The sequence below is a fragment of the Chelonia mydas genome, chromosome 16, assembly GCF_015237465.2.
Source record: "Chelonia mydas isolate rCheMyd1 chromosome 16, rCheMyd1.pri.v2, whole genome shotgun sequence".
Lineage (NCBI taxonomy): Eukaryota > Metazoa > Chordata > Testudines > Cheloniidae > Chelonia > Chelonia mydas.
In genome coordinates, this window is record NC_057857.1 from 15,722,760 (window position 1) to 15,747,737 (window position 24,978).

Consider the following 24,978-nt stretch of genomic DNA (forward strand, 5'->3'; position numbering starts at 1 on the left):
GGTGGGGAGCCAGCATAATAATACAGCTAGTGTAGTCGGCATTTTCCTGTGCTGTCCACCTGCCTGGGCAGCCTGGTATAAAGCATTAGCTCTTTACTATTATTTAAATTGCTGTCACACTGGGGACCTCGATAGGACCAGAACCCCATTGTGCTAGGTGCTATACAGACCCACAGCGTGTCTGTGGCCAGGGCCCATCATATGATGACCTGTAAATTGTGATAACTGTCAATGTCAGATCACATTTTTACATCTCCATGTCCTGACTGTTAGAGAGCAAATGTCTGTCTCTGTGTCCCTTCCCCATCTCCTGATTTCAGAGTTGTTAGTCTAGGCTCATCCTAATGGCAAGAAAATAAAGTTCCATCTATTTTCAAAAAAAGAAAAATGGAATGAGGAATTAGCAGAAAACCCCATTTGCTTAAGGCAATCTGCTGCCGTCTATGGCCTTGCTAAGGACACTTTTGCTTTGGAGAGGTCCAGAAAATGAATTGGATTTCCCAATGAGGAATCCACATCGTAGCACCAGTTCCCCAGTTAACATTCTGAAGCCATCTACAAATCACAAGTTCTTGGTCAGTTAGTGGGCACACAGAGACGAGTTCAGTGAGTATCCAGATGGATAATATGAGGATAAAGAAGTAAATCCAGGCATCTTGCTAAGAGGTCATTCCGTAAATGTGTTACTTTCTCTCCCACTGGGAGGAGCAGCTACTTCTCTGCAGTGTGAGGATCCCAGCAATTAGCCCCCTGGGAGTCATACTGCAGGAATGGAGGCTGAAATTTAAGCCAATCTGACCATACCGTGGGCCTGCAGTATTGGTTGCACTGTTGTGACCAGGACATTTTCCTGGCTGGTGTGGTGTAGCAAGATTTTAACATGTCATGTCCCACCATGTAACCAGAAATGATTGTTTCCCAAAAACCAATTGCCACCAGATATTTACACTGCATCGACATGGAGGGTAACTCATCTCACCACAATGCAAACAAACTCTTTCCGCAACAAGGAGAATATTCACGGAAAAGATACAATAAAAGGCTCATATGGTGCTATCTACATTTATTGTCTCACAGCACTTTACGACAAAAGCAACAAAGCCAGAAGCTAAACAAACAGTAACCCAAAGCCAATAAAAATAAGACCTCAGTCTTCTTAGACTTTGTCTACAAAGGCAGTGAGAAATTCAGAGTTCCTGATATCAGAAGGGAACAAATTCCACAAAATGGCGGCAACATCAAGAAAATGGCTCCATCAGACTCCTACATATAGGATTAATGGCAGCCTCAGGTCAGAGAATTGTAAAAAGTGGGGTTAAGAATAAACGGATCTAGCACATTTAGGACGTACAAGGGGCCTAAGCCATGCCAAATTTTAACAGTAAAAAGCAAGATCTTAATGTAAACATTGATTGTTCCCAGAAACCAGCGTATACTCTAAGGCAGGAGTTATATATTGTCCTTCAGAAGCTCTAGTATAGCACATATGGTACAGCAAATGAAATCACCCACTGTCTGGAGACATGAGCTTATGGATAAAGTTTCAACCCTAACTCTTATCTTGGGCTTTGGTTTTATCAAGCCAGTCCCCTTAGGGCTGAATTTTCAGAAAATCTGCAAATCAGTGTGCGCACCCTCCCTTACAAGCCATTTTGCACACCACAGGCATTAAAAAAAGCCTGAGTTTGTACTTGCCAAGTTTGCATTTCTCGCAATGTTTGGAAATTTGGCCTTTACTGTGATCTTTGCCAACTGGACTGTGAATGAGGAAATGCACTGCTCAGTTCTAAAGGAAGAGGAACTGGTTTGAAAGAGATTTTGCCAAGGAGTGTCAAGCTGGAAAAGTCATCTATTCATGCACTAATCTGCTGCAGCAAAACAGCAGCTCGGGCCTGACAAACCAACGCAAACCAAAAATAATAGGACTGGGCCTACATTTTTTGCCTGCCCCTGTTGTCCTGGTGGCATCTCAACAGGACGTGGTTTTATGTAGCTCGTGTGCTGCACCTGTCATCCCTAAATCTAAGTTTTCCTGGCTTTTGGTGCATTTAACTCCTTGACATCCTAAGTCAGTTGTACTGATGGGTAGTCTCTGAACAGCAGCAGCAGCCCAGTCCCCAAAAGAACTCAGCTAAACTCAATGTTCATCTTACAGAATCTGTTCTGTACACATTTCCATTTAAAAAAAATTAATTGATTAAGCCATCAGGAAGGTGGGTGACACCATAACTCATCTAATTGTTTGGTGCTATTATGGTCTATAGCATAAATTCCAGGTAGGGCTAGCTCCTGCTCCTATTAAAGCCCTATTTGTCATGTACAGTTTTTTGCAATAGGCCCTATCAGCTGCACCCTAAATAGGGGTGAATCCAGTGATAAATTCTGTCATCCTGCTCTGCCTGCCAATTTATCTTATTGATTATCAGTGGGTGACCTGTAATGTAGGAAAGGCAATATATTGGAACTCAAATCTACCAGGACAATTCAAGAGCTCAATTTTGCCCTAAATGTTTATATCTGATCTGCTTTTGACTTACACTAAACACAGAAAAGCATCTACAAATATAGCTGTTACCCTTTTACAGCAGTGATCAAACCAATTGTGCCTTAAAAAATTCCTCCTGAGCAGAGTCCTTTATACCAACTTTTTGCCAAATGTGATTTTTTTTTTAAATGGACAGTGTTTAAATCTTCGAAAATAAGTTTGAGGGGAAACTGTCACAACTTTGACTACAGTGGTGCCACACTCAGAGTCAAGTATTGTGGATAGATTTAAATTTCATCGTAACAAAATAGCTGTCTCCAGTGGAAGGAGCATCAAGAGCTAAATGAGGACCCGTCTTGAGCTGAATCACGTTGAACAGACCTCTGCACTGTCATTGATTTTCTGGGAAGAAAAAAAATGCCTCTGGCTACTAAACCAAATTAGTAGTCACTGATGACCAATTATTTTGCCCCACTGTGAACGGAGAGGCGTACTAAAATTCCAGTTTGTCAGACCCAAGGCTCCCTTCTCAAACACCTTTCAACAAGCGTGTACCGAAAGTCCCTCAGAAGGTTCTGACGGCTCCCTATTTTCTGCAAGTTCTCGTTCTCCACAAAGTTTTAATGAGCGGCAGATATGATGATGGCCTGCCGTAAAAGGATCCCGTCTAATCTCGGTAGAGCACTATTGGGCAGAACGCATGAATCATAGCTGTCAGGATTTATACACACATACACAAAGAAAGTGTCAGACTAATATTTGCAAATTATAATTACCATTTCTCTTGCATGTCCCCAGTGCCTTCATTTTAGATAAATCCCAGCTCCATGGTATCGGTTGCAAAGCACTGAAGGATCACATTGCAGGGAATAGATTTAACTAGTTTGTAGCTCATTTAAGGTCTACACCATTTCATTTTAATGTGTGTTAATACTTTATTATAGTTAGCATTATTTTTACAGTAAAAAGAACCCATTAAAAGGCTGAAAGTTTCTTTTCCAAGAGATTTCTGGCAGGAGAGTCTACCACATCATATAACCAAGTTAGCAGGAGCCTGTCATTTCTATAGAATGTAGTTATAAATCCTGTCTTTTGAAAATAATTTAGCAGAGGAGTCTATTAAAGACACAGAAAATGTTCCAAGGGTAATAGTTTCAAAAATGTGCATAAATAAATTTTAAACTATGTAGGAAATGTCAGCATTAGAAATGGCTCGAACAAGGTGACTATAAACGGAAGAGGCTGGGTTTTTTCCACAGGTATAAATAATTTGTTACATCATATCAAAACTTTTCTCTCCTCTCCTTCCCCTGGCAGGGCCCTTGTGCCAAAACAAAGAAGATCTCACTTGTTGTGAAGGAGCTTTGTTTTAATCCATAATAAATGTTTTGACTGGCTGCCACCTCCCACCCCCCACACAAGCATCTGCAAAACAACAACAAAGTCTGCCTGATTTAGAACAATGGCATCTGTTTCCAGACATTTAATCAGGGCTACAGGAAGAGAGACTCCTCTCCTTAAGTAACACTAATGTGAAAGTGAATTTCCCCTTAGGTCTGGCTGCAGATGAGAGTTACTGCATTAGTGCCAAATCCTGGGCCCATTGAGATCAATGGCAAAACTCCTAGCAACTTCGGTGGGACCAGGATTTGACCCACGAAGAGTGGTTTCCCTCTGAAGTTTCTCTGGTTGAAGTTATTGTTGCTGAACTGTTCTTTTTTCCCCCTCCTCCACTCCCTTTTCCACATCTAGCTCAGAGGATCTTGGAGAAACAAGGTGGAGCATCCACAATGAAAAGATATAGTAAGCCCCTGCTCCAGCCAAGCACTTGAGCATGGGTGTAACTTTGAATTACACATGTGCTTAAGAGCCTTGCAGGATCAGGACCTCAGTGTAATTAATCACAAGAGGGAAGGATCCCTGAAGAAGAGGATCAAACCCAAATTCATCTTTCAACCAATAAGTTCAACACAGTTAAATAGTCACCTCCGTGGAGCTACAAGACATGCCTCTGTTGCAGAACGAATAACCAGAGTCTGTATTCAAAGCTTAGTGGAATCCCTACCACACTTACACCTTTACCCCCTATGTACCGTGTAGAAGTGAAATTAGTGCTGGTAGAAGGTGCAGTCTCGACAGCCTTGGAGACTGAATCCCTCTGTTTCTTGATGACACATAGCAGTGGCACTGGCAGCACAAGCTTCCTCCCACTCTCACTATTGTGCTTTGACCCTAACCTGGGTTTCATACCCAGGCTGAGAGGAGCTGAATATACAGTGGGGCAGCACCCTCTGTCTGTTGGGGGGGTGGGTAGCAACATCACACAGCAGCAACCCTTCTGAGCAATGCGGGAGGGAATCCCAGTGGACCAGAAAGATGGTGGCCATAAAGTGACGCACCAGTGGGAGTGGATTAGATGTGTCACCGCTCTGTGCCCAGTTTGATCATTTCTATGTTCCAAATGTATCTTTCTGCACACTGCAAGCCAATGCAATCAGTGATGCTTTCTGTTCCTTTTGTCACACTGGTGGGTACTGTATTAGCAGCTTTCCGATGACACAATATGCAAGCACCGCACCATTGGGACAGTGGCTTGCACTATACCATCCAAAACAGTAAATAAAGGGCGATCAGCCAAGCAGCAAACACGTTAACGTGTGTGGCTTTGTATTGTGTTTTTGCCAGGACTAAACAAATGTACCCAGATAGACTGAGTTACTAAACCAGGCTGTCAAATTTAAGTTACCTGCTCAAGAGTTGCCAATTTTCCCCTGGGGGCCCTCTCCTGTGGATAAAGGGTGCTCAGCACTTCACACAATCAGACCTGTTTTGCATTTTCTTTTAGTAAATTATTTTAGTATCTAATTTGCCAAGCTCCCTGATCAGAATGTAGATTCAAATCAGAGGGAGAAAAGGAAACCCAGAGACAAGTCAGTGTAATCTTTTGTGTCATGGGGTCCCCTTGCTAGCCAGCTGGTGAATGGTTAGAGTCAGCAGCTGGCTTGTAAGCAAATGCTTGAAAAGACCAACCCCAGCAGCATGTGATCTATGAAATGGTAGATTTGTAGAAAGATGTCTCTTCCCATACAAATGGCCTCTGGGGGTGTATATTGCTAGATTGGGCATCCAGTATCATTAGAAAACACGACCATAGATTAGGCTGTTCTGAAGCATGTGGCGTGCAATAATTAAGTAATAAAAGTCACCGCAGGGGTGAAGGAAACAGAAACAGAAGAGTTAGTATTTGCATATGCACTGCTGGCATCCTTCTGCACTATTAAAAGATTCTCCAAGCACGAGTGGCATTTAAAAGCTGGTCGCTACTGATTTCAGACTGAGTGCTGCTGGAACTTAGAAGCATAAGAAGGGAGTGATTCTGTGGACCAGAGGACATGCTCTCTCCACAGAAGACAATCTCCTGGTGCAGGAGGGTACAGGAGTAGCCCTGATTGCTAGCCAGTGGTGGTAGTTTCTTGCTGTTAATGCCACCTAGCAGTTGGCCTGGACAGGCCTGGACGAGAGCATTCCTATTGTAGTAGTGGCAACTAAGGCTATGCTACAGATGTAAGTAGAGCAGGGTGTCTGGTGGCTACATATTGTAATAGGCTGCTGCTGCTGCAATGGAAGAATTCCTCATCAGAAGGATGTACTAAAAATAGTAAAATCGAGATCCCTTCACTTACTCATCAGTTAGCGTTTTTAGTTTAATATTTGCTGCTGGAAATACCATCATGGAGTCGTAGAACTGGAAGGGACCTCAAGAGGGCATCTAAGTCCAGTCCCCTGCACTCAAGGCAGGACTAAGATTACCTAGACCATCGCTGACAGGTGTTTGTCTAACCTGCTCTTAAAACAAACAAACAAACAAACAAAAACCTCCAATCATGGAGATTCCACAACCTCCCTGGGCAATTTATTCCAGTCCTTAACCACCCTGACAGTTCGGAAGTTTTTCCTAATGTCCATCCTAAACCATCCTTACTGCAATTTAAGCCCATTGCTTCTTGTCCTATTCTCAGAGGTTAAATAAAATTTTTCTCCCTCCTCCTTGTAACCACCTTGTAAACTGTTGTGTCCCCTCTCAGTCTTCTCTTCTCCAGACTAAACAAACCCAATTTTTTCAATCTTCCCTCATCGGTCTTGTTTTCTAGACCTTAATCATTTTTTATGCTTTTCGCTGGACTCTCTCCAATCAGTCCACATCTTTCCTGAAATGTGGCACCCAGAACTGGACACAATACTCCAGTTGAAGTCTAATCAGCACAGAATAGAGCGGAAGAATTACTTCTCGTGTCTTGCTTATAACACTCCTGCTAATGCATCCCAGAATGATTGCTTTTTTTGCAACAGCGTTACACTGTTGACTCATATTTAGCTTGTGATCCACTATGACCCCCAGATCCCTTTCTGTGGTACTCCTTCCTAGGCAGTCATTTCCCATTTTGTATGTGTACAACTGATTGTTCCTTGTTAAGTGAAGTACTTTGCGTTTGTCATTGAATTTCATCCTGTTTATTTCAGACCATTTCTCCATCATGAAACTCACCCTGAGGAAACGAACTGTATTCACAGTAAGGATGTTTTCTGCTTCCTTGCTATTGCTCCATCTTTCACATTGGCTGGTGAAATTAAACCTGCCCTGCCTCCTTGGACCAAAGTCACAAAGAAGGAAGGGTGCACACACACAGTTCCGATTCTCACAGCTTGCCACTCTGGCTACTATCAGCTCAATTCATTTAGCCAGGATACTAGCTGAGAAGCAGCTGCCTTTTTACTCTCTTTATTCTTCTGTTCCTCGAGGCTTAGCTAAGCCACGTGCTGAGCATGTTACCTCTGGCATCGTACATGCCCTGTACATGCCTCCTGGCAGGAGCATTTCACCATTGTATCCGTTCACACACAGCTAGTGTAGTGAAGCCTGTTGGGAAGCCACATCGAAAACACTGTATTTAGTGTGATAGTAAAGTCAGACTTTTACTATTAAGACTCCATCCCTCCCCCCCCCAAAAAATAAAAAAATGAAAAAAAAAGGGTTCTCCCAGTTCTTTGCCAACTTTAAGAACTTTATTTTAAGAGGCAGGATGTGTTTGGTGCACATGGAGAAGGCATTGGACTGGGACCCAGGAGATCTGGACTTAGTTGCCAGCTCTCCTACAGACTCCGTATGTGACCTTGAACAAGTCCATTTAATCTCTGTGCCTCAGTTCCTCCTTGGTTAAATTGGGATAATAATCCTTCCCTCTTCCCACATTTTATCTGAACTATTAAGGTGTTTGGGGAAGGGCCTACCTTTTATTTATGTCTGTACAGGGCCTAGCACAATGAGGCCCTGATTTCAGTTAGGGCCTATAGTCAGTAGTTCTACAAATTAAAATTTTGTATGAGCTTCAGAGCAGAGCCCTGCAACCCAACCCAGACCCAACAGGACCCAATTACAAGTGTCGGGTTCAGGTCAGCTCTTCTCCTCCTGCCCATAGGGTTGGTGCCAGGGCAGCTTCCTACCTTTCTCCTGCCAGCCAGCACCATCTTGCTGTTGCAATGCAGAGTGAGTGTGCCAAGGAGTCACAGCACCTCTCACTTCACAACACACACAGCCCAGGCGGGGGCAACGGCAGGCAGGAGCAGAGCATGGAGCCACCACTAGGCCAACCCCATGGGCCAGAGGTGGCAGATGCACTGACTTAAGTTGAGGGGAAAGAGTCGGGGTCAAGTCAGAAAACACTTTGACTCTTTGGGGCTTGGCTCATGTGGTCTTGGATCCAATTTAGGTCTGGGTCGGGCTTAAACTTAGGCCTGAGTACACCCACCACTTCAGACATCATCACTTGTAATGATCACTAAACCGCCATGTCAGGGATACCGTAATCTCTCTCTTTTGTTTTAATTGTATTTCCTTCCCGGATATAGTAGTTGTTGTTTTGTATGAAGTGTGGGGAAGGAGGTAAAAAAAAAGAATTAAAAAACAAAAACAAAGCAAAACAAAAAATTTGAAGAGCACCTACCATGCTAGGAATCAGGGTGTGAAATGCAAGGCCTGCGACTGGATTCATGCTGGGGGCAGGGGTAGCTTTGCCATCATTAGAAATTTTAAAATCAAGATTGGACGTTTTTCTAAAAGATCTGAGCTAGTTCAAAGAGGAATTAAATCCGTGGCCTCTGTTATACCTCAGGTCAGGCCAGATGACCACCGTGGTCCCTTCTGGCCTTGGAATCTGTGAATCTTTGTGCAGCTTGTGTGATGAGTTCTGGCTCCTCCATATACTGATTGCAGGGATCGAGGTCAGTGAACGATGAGACTGGGGGACCTTGGCTTGAATGTCTATTTTCTTCGTCAGTGAGGAGGAGGTTGTTGGTTTTGCTTTTCAAGACCTTCCTCTCTGAGCACAAATGGATCATTTTTCTGATGGAACATTTCAACTCTCGTTTAAGTTGCTTAATGGGCAAGGTGTTTATCAGCATCTTCCCTTTGTCCCGCTACACAGCTGGAAGCCCTCCCAGGCCCAGTCTGCCAGGCCTTCAGTTCGGCCCTGCTGTTGCCTGGTTCAGCTTCTTTGGCGCATGGGAGCTCTGATGGATTTCAGAGCCTCTCGTCACACCACCTCACTCTTTGTGCCCCCTTGTTAATTCAGAGGCAACTACCACTCAGATGGGTGGGGAACGTACTGACAAAGGCAGGACTTCTGGAGGCCTGTCAGGGCCAGAATCACAGCTCAAAGCTCTCGGATATTGATGTGAAGGCTCAGCACAGCCTTTTATCATTTTTCCCTGAGCTACTTGGTTCCCAAAATGGATGCCCCAAGTCCAGAAGGCTAGAATGTGCTGTCTCTAAGTCTTAGCTAGGTCCCAGACTGAGTTGTCAGGCAAGGTGCTGCTGCGATCCTTCCACCATACTAGAGACCTTTATTGCTGGAGATCAAAGCTGTCCCAATATTGTGCAGAAAGGCACATTTGGTGATCGGAGTGTGGTGAATGCACTAGGGAAGCTTACACTATATATTGCTTGGTTATCTTGAGCAAATACTATACATGGGGCATTTAGTGCTGTGTAAGCGTACATGATACAGTTTCTTTCTGCAGCAGGGCCCTCTCATCAAAACAGATTTTTGTGTTTCCAGCAGAGATGATATAGCCATAACATTCTCACCAGTCGCATTTGCCATCCTCTGCAGACATAAATCAAAGTCTTTTTTAGAGGGACCAAATGGGTGTACCCATGGGGTGCTTTGGCCCATTGTGATTTTATCTTCTGAATGTTTTTTAGGCCTTCCACTCCCTTCTTCGACCTTCTCCAGCACAGGTACAAGGAGGTGTGGATGGAGCAACAGAGGGCAGTAGCCAATGCCCAGCAAGTGGAAAAAAAAAAGGTAACAGCACTTTGGATGTAGTATCCCTCACTTCCTGTCCTAAACTTGTGTAGCTTTGCTGACCACTGTTAAGCCACTGCTTTGTTCCTCTCCAGAGTTGGAAACATTTCAGTAGTGGGTGGAGGGCGCAGGGCTTTTATACTCTCACTCTCTAAGAGTGTAGTGTTTGAGGGACATGCCTCAGCCCCTAGCGGCTCAAAAAGGTTCCATGGTCGGGCCAGGACTCTTCCTACAGAGCCACTTCATGTAGGCAATGCATTTGGAGAACAAGAGCTGCTGGTAAGCAAGGTGTCCCTACATCCCCTTTTTATTTTTATAAATACCTGTGGGATTTTTCAGGGCAAAAGGCAATGCCCTAAATGTCAGTTGCTCTAAGATCAGTGATAAGTTTAGAGATGGAGCTTTGGTTCCCTGGCTGCTAATAGCACCATCAAAACAAAGCAAAAAGATCTTAAAGTACTGCATTTTCTGTGGCAAAGCATTTTCCCTCTGCAGAAATGTCCGTATTTCTCTTTTTTCCTTTCCATTAAAGTCAGCTTGGCTTCAGCTAGCAGGTATCTAGAGCATTGTTCTATGTCAGCATACACCACCATAGCTATATAGTGCAAATCTCAAGATTTGTACAACTGAGTATATGTTTTAGGGACGGGGGGAAGATTTTTAGAGGTATTTAGGCACTGAAAGAGGCAGATAGATGCTTAATGGGCTTTTTGAAAATCCCCTTGGCACCTAACCCTGAATGACTCAATAGGAATTAGGTTTCAGAGTAGCAGCCGTGTTAATCTGTATCCGCAAAAACGAACAAGAGTACTTGTGGCACCTTAGAGACTAACAAATTTATTAGAGCATAAGCTTTCGTGGGCTACAGCCCACTTCATCGGATGCATAGAATGGAACATATAGTAAGATATAGATATAGATATATATACACACATACAGATAAGTTGGAAGTTACCATACAAACTGTGAGAGGCTAATTAGTTAAGATGAGCTATTATCAGCAAGAGAAAAAAAAAATTTAGTGAAAATCAAGATGGCCCATTTAGGCAGTTGACAAGAAGGTGTGAGGATACTTAACTTAAGGAGATAGATTCAATATGTGTAATGACCCAGCCATTCCCAGTCTCTATTCAAACCCAAGGTAATGGTATCTAGTTTGCATATTAATTCAAGCTCAGCAGTTTCTCGCTAGAATCTGTTTTTGAAGCTTTTCTGTTGCAAAATTGCCACCCTTAAATCTTTTACTGAGTGGCCAGAGAGGCTGAAGTGTTCTCCTACCGGTTTTTGAATGTTATGATTCCTGATGTCAGATTTGTGTCCATTTATTCTTTTGCGTAGAGACTGTCCGGTTTGGCCAATGTACATGGCAGAGGGGCATTGCTGGCACATGATGGCATATATCACATTGGTAGATGTGCAGGTGAACGAGCCCCTGATGGCGTGGCTAATGTGATTAGATCCTATGATGGTGTCACTTGAATAAATATGTGGACAGAGCTGGCATTGGGCCATCTTGATTATCACTACAAAAGTTTTTTTTTTCTCCTGCTGATAATAGATCATCTTAACTAATTAGCCTCTCACAGTTTGTATGATAACTTCCAACTTATCTGTATGTGTATATCCTTACTATATGTTCCATTCTATGCATCCAATGAAGTGAGCTGTAGTCCATGAAAGCTTATGCTCTAATAAATTTGTTAGTCTCTAAGGTGCCACAAGTCCTCCTGTTCTTTTTTCAATAGGAATTAGGAATCTAACCTACCTAGGCAGTTTTGAAAACCCTACTATGCACCAATCTGCATCTTTAGGTGCCTAAATACCATTTAAAATCAGGTCCAAGGTTCCCACTGTGATTGAAAATCCTCATATCAATTAAGGTGAATGGGCTTGATTGTCCTTAACAGTAAGGCCTCTTTTCCGCTGCTGCAGTGGGAAGCGGCCTTTTTGTTAATGACAATTGGGCCCAAAGTCTTCTGACATTCCGGAGTCCTCCAAGGAATTTTATCTTTACCCTGGGAGTCCCAGTGAAAGATCTCAGAACAATGTCACCCCCAGAGATGGACTCTCTGCAAGTTACTTGGCAACAGTGACCATCCTAACATACGTTCCAACATGTGTTAAAATTAGTAAAGGCATCAGCCCTGATCTAGGCATTGCTTGTCTATCTCCAGCAGGCAGAGTGGTAGTCCGAGTGTGAAACACAGCACCATTATATGCAGCAATTGTAATAACATTTAAAAGCAGCCAATGACTGGTTTATTAGTTAATGGCTGAAGGAAGAGTTGAGTTAATATGGTAATGACCAATTTCAGTGGTATTATTGCCATTACAAAGTATGTTTTATAGTTGAAGTGCAAGAATACAATGTTTTTAATTAGCAGCTAGTTTACAGCTGCACTGTCTGGAATGTTGGAAAATACATTGCTACCTGATCTATTAATGACTGATTTTTTTTTTAATCTTAGAGAGAGACTATTGTGTTTCCCTCCATTTTATCAAGAGTTCCTGAAATCTGCAGGCGTCTCCTATTGAATTAAGGAATGCAAACCTAAATACTAGACTGCACTTAGGTGATACAGAATCCCGGGTTTCACCATATAGCCAAAAAAGTTCCCAAAATCTGTGGCACTTTATGTGTCTATCAGGTGCTACAAGCTAAGCATGGTCATGCTAGCATAGTACTTGAATGGCCAACAGTCAAGAAATCCACACCTTGCAGGAAGGACTCTTCTCCTGGGTCAGTATTGAACCACTGCTCGAGCATGGAGAATAGGGCTCTGTGCTGGTCCCTTTGGGATGGAGTATAAAATCGAGGTCCTGATCACTTTTGGTCACTAAGAATCCCATAACCATTTTTGCAAGAATAGGCCCATTAACCTTTATGCCCTGCTCAGATCAGAACTACCTCATCTGCTTATCTAAAATCCCTCTGCAATTCAGTTAAATGTGGATAATTTTCTTCTTTCTCTTCAGAACAGCTGCCCTGTTTCACTCCAGAGGTGGCTGCACCATAGTGATGAGGAAAACAATGCTTCTGCATGGTTTTATCAGCTTATTACATTTGTTGAACATTGAGGTTTTCCTGAGCAAAATGTTCTCTGCATAAATGCCAGCTAGAGTTAAAAGTTAATATGAGAGGAAAACCGAGACCAATTAAATAGGAGTATCCCCTTTACCCAAAGGCTACCTCTAAAGACCATCGATCCAAAAATGATTTATCAAGAAATGTCTTTAATTCACACAATTATAATTCTGTCGGGATGAGGTCTAAATTGCCACTGCATATTGGAGATCATCTTATCCATGAAGGCATCTCTTCACTGGAGTAGGCTTGTTCCTAGGTGGTTATTTCCCACATCTTATTTGCCTTTAGTTGCAGAAAAATAAAGTCTATGAAACTCGGACCACGCTTCTCAGAAAACCACCACAGCCTGTGAAATTGGATTCCCTTTGGCACATGCCCCACTTTCAGAAGGTATGATTGGGCACCTGCACAGATACATGTGTACCCCATTTAACACTATACAACAGTGTGCTTGGTATTATTGTACAAAGCAAACAATGAAGACAGCCCTTGCCCTGATGAGCTTGCAATCTAAAGCCCCAGTTTTGCAAACACTTACACATATTTAATTTTAAGCATGTGAATTGCCCCATTGACTTCAGTTGTACCACTCACAGGGTTGAAGTTAAGAATGTGCGTGTTTGCAGCATAAGGGCCTAGAAGACAGATACGGAGGAAATAGGAACCTCCAAGTCACTCCCTCCTTCAGGCTATTTGTTTGCCAAATTCTTGTGAACACTTTCAGCAGCTTTGCCAGATTAGAAACGCATCTTTTTATGCCTCACTCTTAATACAAGCCAGATCTTTTATTCTTCTTTAATAACTGAACCTCAAACGTACCCCTGAAATGAGCAAGCAATGCTGTTCAGAAAACAGGCATTTACAAAGCGTGCCATCTTGTTGCTTAGCTCTATAAATAATTCATACCACGCCGGGTTAATTTGGTTCAAGAAGTATTGTTACCCTGAGAATTACAGGTTTCCAGAAACGTCTGCACTCTTGGTATTCCTCTAAACTGTCTGATTGACAATAGTCTCCTTGAGATTGAATGAAGGGTCTGCTGAGGTTTATAGAACCACATGACACTTACCTAATTTGATCCAGGTAAGAGACAAGGTTAAGGTTTCATGTCCTAGCATGGGATCTAAGCACCCGCTATATTAATCTCTGCCCCCCCGTTGCACTCTTGGGTGCTTTTTTGAATTCTGGGATGTTTGTTTGTGGTGTAAATTACAGAGAAACTGCAAGTACAGAGCCAGGGGGCATTTTACAAAGAAAACGAAGAAGGGAGCTAGGCTGAAGGGGAAAACAACTGAAAGCCTGAGAATCCAAAACCTGTGGGGAGTTTACATGGCCACATCTGGCATTGATAGATACTATTATAAAAAACCCCTTAGCATTGGCCAACATTTCGGGGGGGGGGGGTTAGTTTTTGCCGCTACGTTGATTTAAACTGTAGTTTAAACAACGAAGAGGATTCGTGGCTTTCTGAAGCTAATCTACTTGAACAAGTTGCAGAGTTTTGACCAGGAAATATGTTTTGCACCACCTTGATGTATGCCTCTTACGTCCTGCCTAAGTCTGTCCTATTAGCATATGTCAGTAATCATTTATCCCAGCTGCCTGTCAGCTTGGAGCTGCTACTGCAGCTAATGTCAGGGAAAGAACATGACCGATCGCTGTTAAACAGATTGTGTAAGTCACACAAGATACTGGGGCATGCCTTTGCTTTATAGCTCCTTTCACCCTGGACCTTTCCATCACTATTCATTTTTCAGTCTCTCTCTGTTTTTCTTTTTCACTCTCCCCCTTTTGTTTTGTCCGTGAGAGTAGTTGAGTTTTTATATATTGCCCACACAGGCAGTCTCATGCACTCTCTTTTCCAAGCTCTTCTCTATCTGCTCTTCCCTTGGTCTGCTGGGACTGTTCCATCTGTGGGATCCAGGCCTTAGCCAGTTTTCTGTAGAGGCCCATCGATTCCATAATCCTTCTATTTCTTACTACATTAATCTGGAAAGCGTTGCTTCTCCCCAGCTGCAGATATGATTTGCTATCAGTCCATATGAGAACTTAGATTGGGAAAGGCAATGCTCAACAGGGCTTCAGAGCAGGGTTCCCATATAGGGAAATTAAATATTTCCATTGTGTGGCCATGAAACTATTTGCCGAGTTAATACAGCAATAATAATAAAACAAAGGAGATGCATGGTCCTATGGCTGACAGTTCCATGGCCATGTACCTCTACTCAACGGTTTCCAATCCCTGGCCTTAATACATGTCTCCCACTTATAACTTCATATGAGGGGTGGTGAAACAGTTCTATTAAAATACCAACTGATCCAACTGTTGAACCACACTGAACCCAAGCGTTTGTTGAGGTTTTAAGAAGTTGGATGAACTTCAGTTGTGCCCGCTGCATTTATTTAATTCCAGCCAGAACAAGAAGGAACAATACCAGAATCATACAAGAAAGCCTATTCTCCTGATATTTCAGAGCAGGGCAGAATCAGGAGGTATAATCCAACCTTTTGTGCATGGTGCAAGGTATCTTTTTACACAAGCACTTTCTTGGTTGTGGTTAAGTGGCTGCAGTCTTAGTGAAAACTGAATATGATGGCACAGGGAGGGGAGCAGATAGTACTGTCCACTGCAGGCAGTTTAACATGACGCTACCTTTAATCTATATAATACGTCCTGATGCTTTGGTGATGGGGTTAAAAAAAATCAATGAGTTAATAAACAATATAAATCTCAACAGTCTGTTCTCGTTAGATTTCCAACCCATAAGAGGTCAGGAGAAGCTTCTCATAAGGCTTAAACGGCATCTGGACTGGATCCTATCAGTTAGTGCAAGAAAGTCTATGCACTCAGAACTGTTTATAGATCAGTTTAAAGTCTAACAACTCCCCTAGACCAGCCCCCTTCTCCCAGGCTTCCTACTTCTCTCAAGAAACCCTCTCCCAAGCACCATCTCCTGCAATCTTCATCACTGCTCCTTAGCCAGCCCACCCTGGTCTCGCCATGCCCCACTCCTGTGCACTTTCAGAATTCTGCCTCCGGAGCAGAAGCCAGCCCTGTATGGTTCCTAAGGTCCAGCAGAGCAGGGAGGTGCTCCAGCAGAGATGAGGAGCTCCACAAATCAGACAGCCCACAGCTGGATTTTAACTATAATGGCTCTCCAGCTCCACCCTCTGTTCTTGGGGGCCTCTGCATTACCCAGGGGAAACTCGAAAGAACCCCCTACACCTCCTGGCCACTGCTACATTTCCCCCAAGGAAGGAGGAGCATTTAAAGCCAGTTTTTGGCAGCTGTCTAGAGCGTATGAGTAAGGCGTATTCTTCTCAGCCACACTAGCCCAGAGAATGGCAAGGAGGGAGGGTGACGGCAGTGCAGCAGATGGTTCTCGGCCTTGGAGCGTAATGTTTTGGTCTAATGTGCCCCATAACACACAGGGCACTTAATATACTGTCTTGCGTTATTTAGCTGTGGAGGGTAATTGGGGATTCAGGAGAAGGGTTGCTATGATACAAGACTGGAAGCCAGGAGATCCTGGTTCCACTCCAGGTCTGCCACAGACTTGCCGAGAAACTTCGGCAAATTCTATGCTTCAGTTTCTGTCCCCCATCTGTAAAATGGGGACAATAAAGCTTTCTCATCTCAGTGAGGGGAGTGGGGTGGAAGGGTTGTAAAGGTCAACTAACGTTTGCAAAATGTTTTGAGACCCTCCTCTGGAAGGCACCCTGAATGGACACCGATATTGTATTAATACTTTGCTCTCACATAGAGTTTGACAAGCATTAATCAAGCCTCAGCACTGCTAGGAGGTGGATATCATAGGTGCCGACTTTGTTCACACCAGTGGGTGCTCGACTCCCCCCTGCCCCACCCCCATTCCAACCCCTTCCCCAAAGTCTCTGTCCCAACTCCGCCCCCTCCCTGCCCCTATTCCAACTCCTTCCCCGGCCCCGCCGCTTCCCCGCCTCCTCCCCTGAGCACACCACATTCCCACTCCTCCCCCCTCCGTCCTGGAGCTTGCTATGCCGCCAAACAGCTGTTTGGCAGCGGCAAGCCCTGGGAGATAGGCAGAGAAGCAGAGACGTGGCGTGCTCAGTGGAGGAGGCAGAGGCGGAGCAGAGGTGAGGTGGGGCAGGAGGTTGGAGTTTGGCTGCCAGTGGGTGCAGGGCACCCACTAATTTTTCCCCGTGGGTGCTCCAGCCCCGGAGCACCCACGGAGTCGGTGCCTATGGTGGATATTATTCCTGTGGCAAAGCTGGGACAGGGAAGAGAAGGAGATTCAACAGCGGCAGCGAGAGAGCAAGTGGTGTGAAGCTTCCTCTCTCTTAATGATCAGATTTTGTCCTTGCACATCATCTTTCAGGTGCCTTACAAACCTCAGGCCTGATCTCACATTGATTTCCATGCGAAGTGAGAGGGCTGAGCGCCCTGTAGCATCACATCCTTGTAATGGAAGAATAAACCCTATGGTAATGACATTATTCTTTTAAGCTTATGAAAAGGAGAGGAAAATTTCTCATACGCTTTGCTCTGGTCATTTGCAGAGAGGGGCAGAAATTGGGCTCACAGATCTTCAACAGCCCTTAGACTGGAGTCAACACCGAATCCACCGAGGACTTTCATCTGACCTCAAACTAGTGCCTGGTGGGAGGGAGGAGGAGGAGGAAATGAAGGAGCTTTGCTCTTTTCCACTAATTGCCTCTGTCCATTCTCCACAGCTCCACGGTTCTGTGACATTACATAGTCAGTCACTAAAGTATAGACAAATTGACTATATTGTCGTTTGGATTTAGGTTTCAGCCCCACTGCTTTAGAATAATGGCACATGCTATTCAGCTAACCATTTGATTTACAAGCTTTCATGCACTGTACAGTTTGTTCTTACTTAACAGCTCTTTGTGGAAGACTAACCCTGATTCCTGTCTCCTGGGGCCCCCGGCTTGGCAGGCACTGCCCAGCTCGCTGATATAACAGGATAGTGGGGAACCAGTGACACACCAAGGTGCAGTTCATTAGTGAAAGTTGCTGATTTGTGGTATTTTTACAAGACACAACAGGCAGTTGCTCTAGGCTTAACCCCTTGTTTATCCCACCCACCCAAAGAAGGGAAAGGACACTTTTCCGTTGATTTGTTTTAGTTTTGTTTCAGTTCCTGGGTTCCAGTTTTGCTAATGCAGCTCTCGTGTGTCCAAGAAATTCTCTGTGGCCCATTTTATTTCTCCTTGCTAAAACTTAGTCTTGAGGGGACCACACTCTAGCGAGTGCAGGGACAGTGACAATCCTGCACAGTGAAAAACAAATTTGTGTGTGATTAGATACAACTACGTACATACGCTGCAGAATGCAGGGGAATTCTAGCTATGTACAGCCCAGAGAAATGCACCTTGCGCCCTTTAGACAATCTGTCCTTTCTAGACATGGGACTAAATACACAAGGGATTGTAAACAGTGGCCAGCCACTCAGAAGGGGCATGTGCATAAATACGTAGACCACCTCCCTTACTCATTGGTAGTGTATGTTATGCTCCGCTTAAATGCTGAGCGTACAGGATGTGCAGAATGAGTTCTTCTGTAACTTATCAGAGGAGCCGGGACTGGGGGCGATGCAAGCTGTTTCACTGGCTAGAACACATATTTGCCCATAACCACCCAGAATTTGGCCATAAACTTGTTTTGCCTTTAAATCAACCAAATTCCCATTATTTTATAAGGATGTTTTTCCTTGTAGGCCTGAAGGTCAGGATTCCAGCAATGCCCTTTTTGCAAAACACTCCGTGTAGCAGCCAGGTAATTAAATTTATAAGGAGGAAATTTGGGACCCAAATTTCGCTGTATGAAATCTCAGATCCAAACATTCCCAAGCTTTAAAGAAGTTTGGCACCAGTCCACCCTTTGCAGTGCTAACTAACTGCAAGTCAAAGCAAACAGAACCAAACAGTTCTTGTGTGTCCCCTAAATACAAACCAAACTTGTGCTCCCACATTAGGGGCACAGAGTGACATCTCTGCATTTATGCTGTAGGGGGGCTGCTACAAGCCTTTTTTATTTTTTGAATACCTTGCTGCTATATGGAATGGTTTGAAAAGGAAGAAGTCATGAAAATCTTGAGCTTCAGAAGAAGAAAAGAGGTTAAGGTAATTTTGGGGACCTAAATAAGCTGGACTCACCTCCTTGAATATTACCATGTGAGTTGATGAATCATGCTGTCATAATCTGACAGTGGTTGCCTAAAACCTCACCTTGCTAATAGGCAAGGATACTGCTGGAAAGAATTGTGTTTTGCTGTTATGCACTGGATATAAGGAAGGTGGAAGGGCTTTCTAGAAAGAAGACACAGGATGTAGGCTGAGCAGTCCTGGGGGAGGAACCCTGGAGCAGCCAGAACTGGGGAGAAGGATTTGGCTTGGATTTTTGTGTTTCATTTTGAGTTTCTTTTGAAACTAAAACCAAACCCTATGAGAGGGGTAAATTTGGACCCACAGCAATCTAATCAGTGATAACTCCAAAAATGACTAGCTCTCTGCAATGCACTGGGCCAGCTTGGCTTCTGACCTCATATCTCAATCACGGATGTATCTGACCCTTTATCTGTTTAAGGGTCATGATTTGCCTGTTTTGGTTTAACCAGAATTTAGTCCTAGGTGTCAATTCTGATTCTGGCAGGAAGCTGCTGTTGAAATATAGCATTTGTACAGCACCAAACACAGCGAGAGCCAGTCCTGGTTGGGGCCTTTTGGGTCTACTCAAACATAAATGTTTAATACTAATAATAAGCTAGCATGTCAGTAAGCCAAAATTGGCAGTCTGGACTAGCTTCTAGTCTCAGTTGTACTGGTATAAATCCAGAATGGCTGCCAACTTGGGTGGAGTTACTCCAGATTGCACTGATATAAAAGAGAAGAATTGGCCCGTCAGAATAAATATACCTACACACTGTCATTGACACACATTAGTGTCTCTTTACTCATTAGAGGTTTAAACTCACATAGGAATGCAGGCTCGCTTTTCAGGGAAAATATTCTTGTTTACTTGGGCACAAAAGAAAAAGAAAAAAGAGAAATCCCACAACAACTTTGGACAAAACATTTGTCAACAGACACTGCTTTCCCAAACAGATAAAATAAGCTGCACTCAATACGCTATATGAATAAGCGATAAGCAATTGACAAGCAAGTGTTAGGATACCTTGGCAAAAGACTTAATTTGCAACCTAGCACAAAATCAAAGACACTGTCAACGGCTGAGCGGCTCTCCTTGAATATGCCTTGCATTACCTGAGAAAGCACTGTCAGGTAAATTTCCAGTGAAAGTAATTAAGGAATCCCCACCGTATAAATGTTGCAGCAAAATTCTGGGCTCCAGAATTTGATTCTCACCAGGGATCGGATATCTGCTCACAGCCTGATCCTTCATAAAAATTAACAGTTGAGGTTTAATAAAAAAAAAGAGTAGAGTTTGTTTTTTTCTGCTGCACCTCTATTTCTACCTAAGGAACCGAACTGACAAGCACAGCTCATGTAATCTTGCAATTGTTGTCTCGTCAGAAAAGCCTTACCCTGTGCTTAAATAACCAGTGTTGGATATATGTAATACACACTGGGCCAGCTGTTTAGATCTGGCATTTATCTTCAGAAGTTTGAGGAGGACAGCAAAAAACTTCACACATTCAGGGTGTTATAGAACTCATCTCCTGGAGATCTAGATCATGCTTAGAGAATAGAGTAATGGCCAAGAGCTTTCCATGCTAAGCTGTAGTTGACATCTAACTCCGGTCAGAATATTGACTGACCAAGAGTCAATAGCACCTGAGGGTTGTTTTGCAGCCGATGTCAAATGAGTTGGTGGATCTCAGTCCAGTTCCTAGTGGACTCAGAGCTCTGCATCAAATACCACGATGGCCTTTAATTGGCACCTTGTAGGCAAGTTAGATGCCTCAGTGATAGACACTATATAAAAACCTAAGGCAGATAATCTCAGCAGAGGCACCAAAGATTGAATGGGCTATGGAAAATGGAACTACCATTTTACCCTTCAGGTGACCCTTCCAGATCTGGGTTGGGGCAACGTGAGGGGAATCTTATTCCTGCCTGTGCAATCCTTGTTTTATGGATAAATTGAGGACTTTAGTCTCAAGTGTTGGCCACAAGCACTAAAATCACTTTGGTTTCTGCTAACACTTTTGCATAATGGTGGCCGATACCTCACCCAGCATGGCAGCTCTGATCACAGCCCCTGGTACTCCCCTTCCCATATATTTAATAACCCCAGTAATCCTATTTTCACCAATATCCCTTTCCATGTCTACAGTGTAATTAGTAACTTCTCCCCTTGTGTCTCTAAGCCCTCTTCAGCAATCCTCAGTTTACCCTTCCTTCCCAGTGCACTGATGGCCCTCGTTGCTTTTCCCTCTGACTGTCTCCACTGCTCTTCCAACTCCTTCCACTTCTCCTGGTTGACACTGATGTAAGGGAAAGCCGGATCGGGTCCTGAAATTCTCTGTTAAAAAGGTTTACCACTTTCTGATCAGAGATAGGCCCAATCCAAAACCTAAACCCAAATACCTCAGAACCATTTGGAAGTTGATTTGCAACTGGTCCACTTCCGCTGTACGTTCAATGAACCATGCCAAAATCTGAGATCCAGTCATACGCACTGAACTTTGCAGCTCAGACCAGCTCTTGTTTTTGATGGGGAAAAAAAATATCTATGTTTTAAATTGCTTTTCCTCCACATTTTGTTTTTAAAAAATGGAGTGATTTTAGTGCTGGTGGAAGATCCCAGATTGACAGCCCTGGAGACTGAAGGCCTCAAAGTGTCCATCAGATAAGGTAGAGCACAGGCAGTGCGTAATCTTCCCCATACTAACACCTTCAGGGCTGAGAAGGTAAGCTCAGTATCCACATTAATTCAAATTCTTGTCCCCTTCATTGGCTACCAACAAGGGTTGGCAGCTGGTGCCTGTTCTCCTGGTGTTTCCCATCCTGGGGACACTTAACCATGAGCAAATGGACTCAGACCAGTTTGCTTTCAACATCTTTTTGCACTTGTAATACAAATCGTGTCCTCAGCATGCACTGCAGGGTACCTCCATCACTACTTTCACTATGAACTAAGCACATGCAAATACTTTTTAAAATCACCTGATGTTTCATACCATGGGTCCCTTTTCTGCCTTCAACACAGGACACATTTACCAACAGGTTTGTTGGTCTAGAGAATAGGCTCTCAGCACGCACGAGGTCCTGGGCTTAACTCCCCAGGATGCTCTGACAGCCAATGTGAAAGTTATCTGGATCCAGTGTCAAGGTGAGCTAGTTGAAGGTCCAAATGGGTGAATTCCTCTAGACCAGTGGTTTTCGATCTTTGGTCCACAGACCTCTGGGGTGCACAGACTGTGTCTAAGATAGCCAAAGGGATCCACACCTCCATCTGAAAATTTTTTAGGGGTCCACAAATGAAAAAAGGTTGAAAACCACTGCCCTAAACCCTCCCAAGGCCAAGTGACAAGGGACTTTTGGTGCTCAACTTAACGCATCTTAAAGGGCCCCAATTTTCAGAAAGTGCTGAGCAGCTACATTCTGCCAATCAGCCCCCTTTAAAGTGTCTCAAGACAAACAAAAAAAATCCCTAGTCACTTTTGAATGTCTTCATGTTTTTGAAGCAAAATAAGAATATTCCCCCCACACACAAACACCCCATTGTGTCTTTTAATCTCTTTATTTTCCTTTTAATTAGAAAAGAAAATGTGGAGTGTGAGGAGGGAAATAACCCTCCATTTATTTAACTTGCTAACCACTCTACCTACAGTAATAGCCACAGTATTTATAACCCTAATAATCCAGATGCTAAACCCTCCGAGTTTGGTGCAGCTGTGGACAGAATAACATCTGCTTTAAGAATACCTCCTGCTCTGTAACTTGTCATGGCATTTGTTGACAACCCTATTGAAAGCAGCTCTCAATGTGACTGTGAAGGATCTTTCAATACCTCTTTCTCTTTCCCAGACAGTTTTTGAAAGGGAGGTGGCGAGGGGGACCCATCAATACAGGGGGAAAAAAGCATCAGCAGCCAGCATCGGCTGATGAGGCTCCTCACCTGGGCCCCCAGCGCACCGCCTCCAATTAAATCAAAATGGTTTGTTTTTAATGGTCTTTTACACTGACAAGTGGGCTATCATTCCAGGCCCAGATAGCTGTCAGGGAGCAGAGGCAAATCCTCCGTTGATAATGCCCAATGCTTCCAATTAGGAACCGAGGCCGCTCCTGGCGCGCTAACGATTCCCCAGCCTCCCCCTAGGCCCCTTCGGCGCTGGCTGTTTCGTCTTCACTCCTCCTCCGCCGCAAATTACTGACACAAAACGGAGGCGCCCCGGCGTCTCCTCACCACGCCAGGCCCGGGCCCTGTTGGGTTTAATGAGGCGATGGAAGTTTTTGCGGCTCTTTCGCTAAATTCTTTTCTTGTTTGACAGCTGCTCGAGTGTTGACCTTATAAAAGATTTAGTGTTTCTCATTATTTTCTGTCAAGCTTCACAAGTGATGGCTTCACGGAAATCATTTGCATCCATATATGTGTGTGTGCATGGGGATATTGTATATATAGGTGAGAGTGCATGTGTGTACTTGTCTCCCATATTGTGTGCTATTTTCCACTGGAAAGAAATCTACAAATATGACAGTTATTTTGTGTTGATTTTTTTTTTTAAGAAAACTTAAAAGGGCTTTCCTTTGTTAGGATCCTGTAAATGAGCGATGCTTTGGAAAGGGAGTAAAGATTGTTTTCCTGTGATGGAAGCTTAAGAAAGGGTTTTGTCACCTGCTAAAGGGATTAAATCAAGTGGGTGATGGGGAAACGAGGGGGAGTCTGGGAGCATCCTTTTTGTTAACATGAAGAGTCATACAGGGATTGGATCCTACCTCCCCATACGTGTGTAGTTTGGGGTAGAGCTCACAAAAGGAACAGGCAACTGGATGCAGGTCCTTTCATTAAGGCAAGAAAAGCCATGACCCCATTCATTCCCCACCTAGCATCCCTTAACAGGATCATCCTCAAAAGCAAATCTTTCCAATAATTTAATCCAGTTATGTCAATCAAATATTCTGCCACTCTTCCATGGAGCCCTGTTCATTAATAAATACTACTAATCACTTTATACATTCAAAGGGCTAAAGTGGTAATATAAATGTAGATTTCTAGTAAAACATTTCTAACAAATTTCAGTTCCTATATACTTGGAGCAAAATAAAAGTCTCAGGGGCAGATCCTCGGCATCACTCTGGAGCTCTGCGAGTTTTCACCGGCTGAGGATCAGGCCCTCAGTGTTTATTGTCTTTTGTACTATTTATCCATCCTCCATTAAAACGATAGATCAGCCTTTACTTGCAACGACTTTTGCACAACAATGCTAATGCTCAGTAGGTGACTCTTTATATTTTTCTTCCTTCTCAGCTAAAAGGACTTTGTGTAATTGAGAAATGTATGTGGAAGTAACCCACAAATATGCATCTCTAATTTTTCATAATAAGGATTTTCCCCTGTAATTCCTGGATGTGAGGTCAGATGTTAAATACAATCCACCTGCAAAAGGCTTGTATAGATTCTTGGTGTGATCTGACATTAAAATATGGTTTCAGTTAAAAGTTGCTTTTAATGAGCTGAGTTGAAAGTAATTACAACTATAAAACCCTACAACATAGGGCATTTAAAAAAGCACTTTGTACATTAGCACCCGCTCACACGATTTGTTTCAATTTGTGTATCAGATCTGAGACTTCGGTATTGCAGTTCAAACACCATCAGAATAATGGTTTAGATTATCAGAGTTCTCTAGAGAAAATGTTATTTGGTCCATCACTTAAAATGAGAATTAGAAGTGGAACAGCCAGAGATTAGGATTCACCAGTTTAGCATTGACTTCTTGTACCAACCTCTGTCATATCATGACCTCTGACATAAAGCCATCCCGGTCTTGACTATAATTACTGTCCTGGGACTAATCCATACTTCTCAAATGACCCTTGTTATCAGAGGACTTCTCATTTTTAAAGCA

At 43.5% G+C, this 24,978-nt stretch overlaps 1 protein-coding gene across 2 annotated transcripts in view; it reads left to right on the forward strand.

Moving 5' to 3' along the window:
- Positions 1-24,978, forward strand: part of CFAP77 (cilia and flagella associated protein 77) — a 100,112-nt gene that overhangs the window by 71,614 nt on the left and 3,520 nt on the right. The window contains exons 4-5 of one of the 2 annotated variants that reach the window (XM_037880032.2): positions 9,747-9,849; positions 13,226-13,327. In XM_037880032.2, coding sequence (XP_037735960.1) covers positions 9,747-9,849; positions 13,226-13,327 — 205 coding nt within the window. The remainder of the gene's footprint in view (positions 1-9,746; positions 9,850-13,225; positions 13,328-24,978) is intronic. The other variant, XM_043530538.1, reaches the window with a different exon arrangement.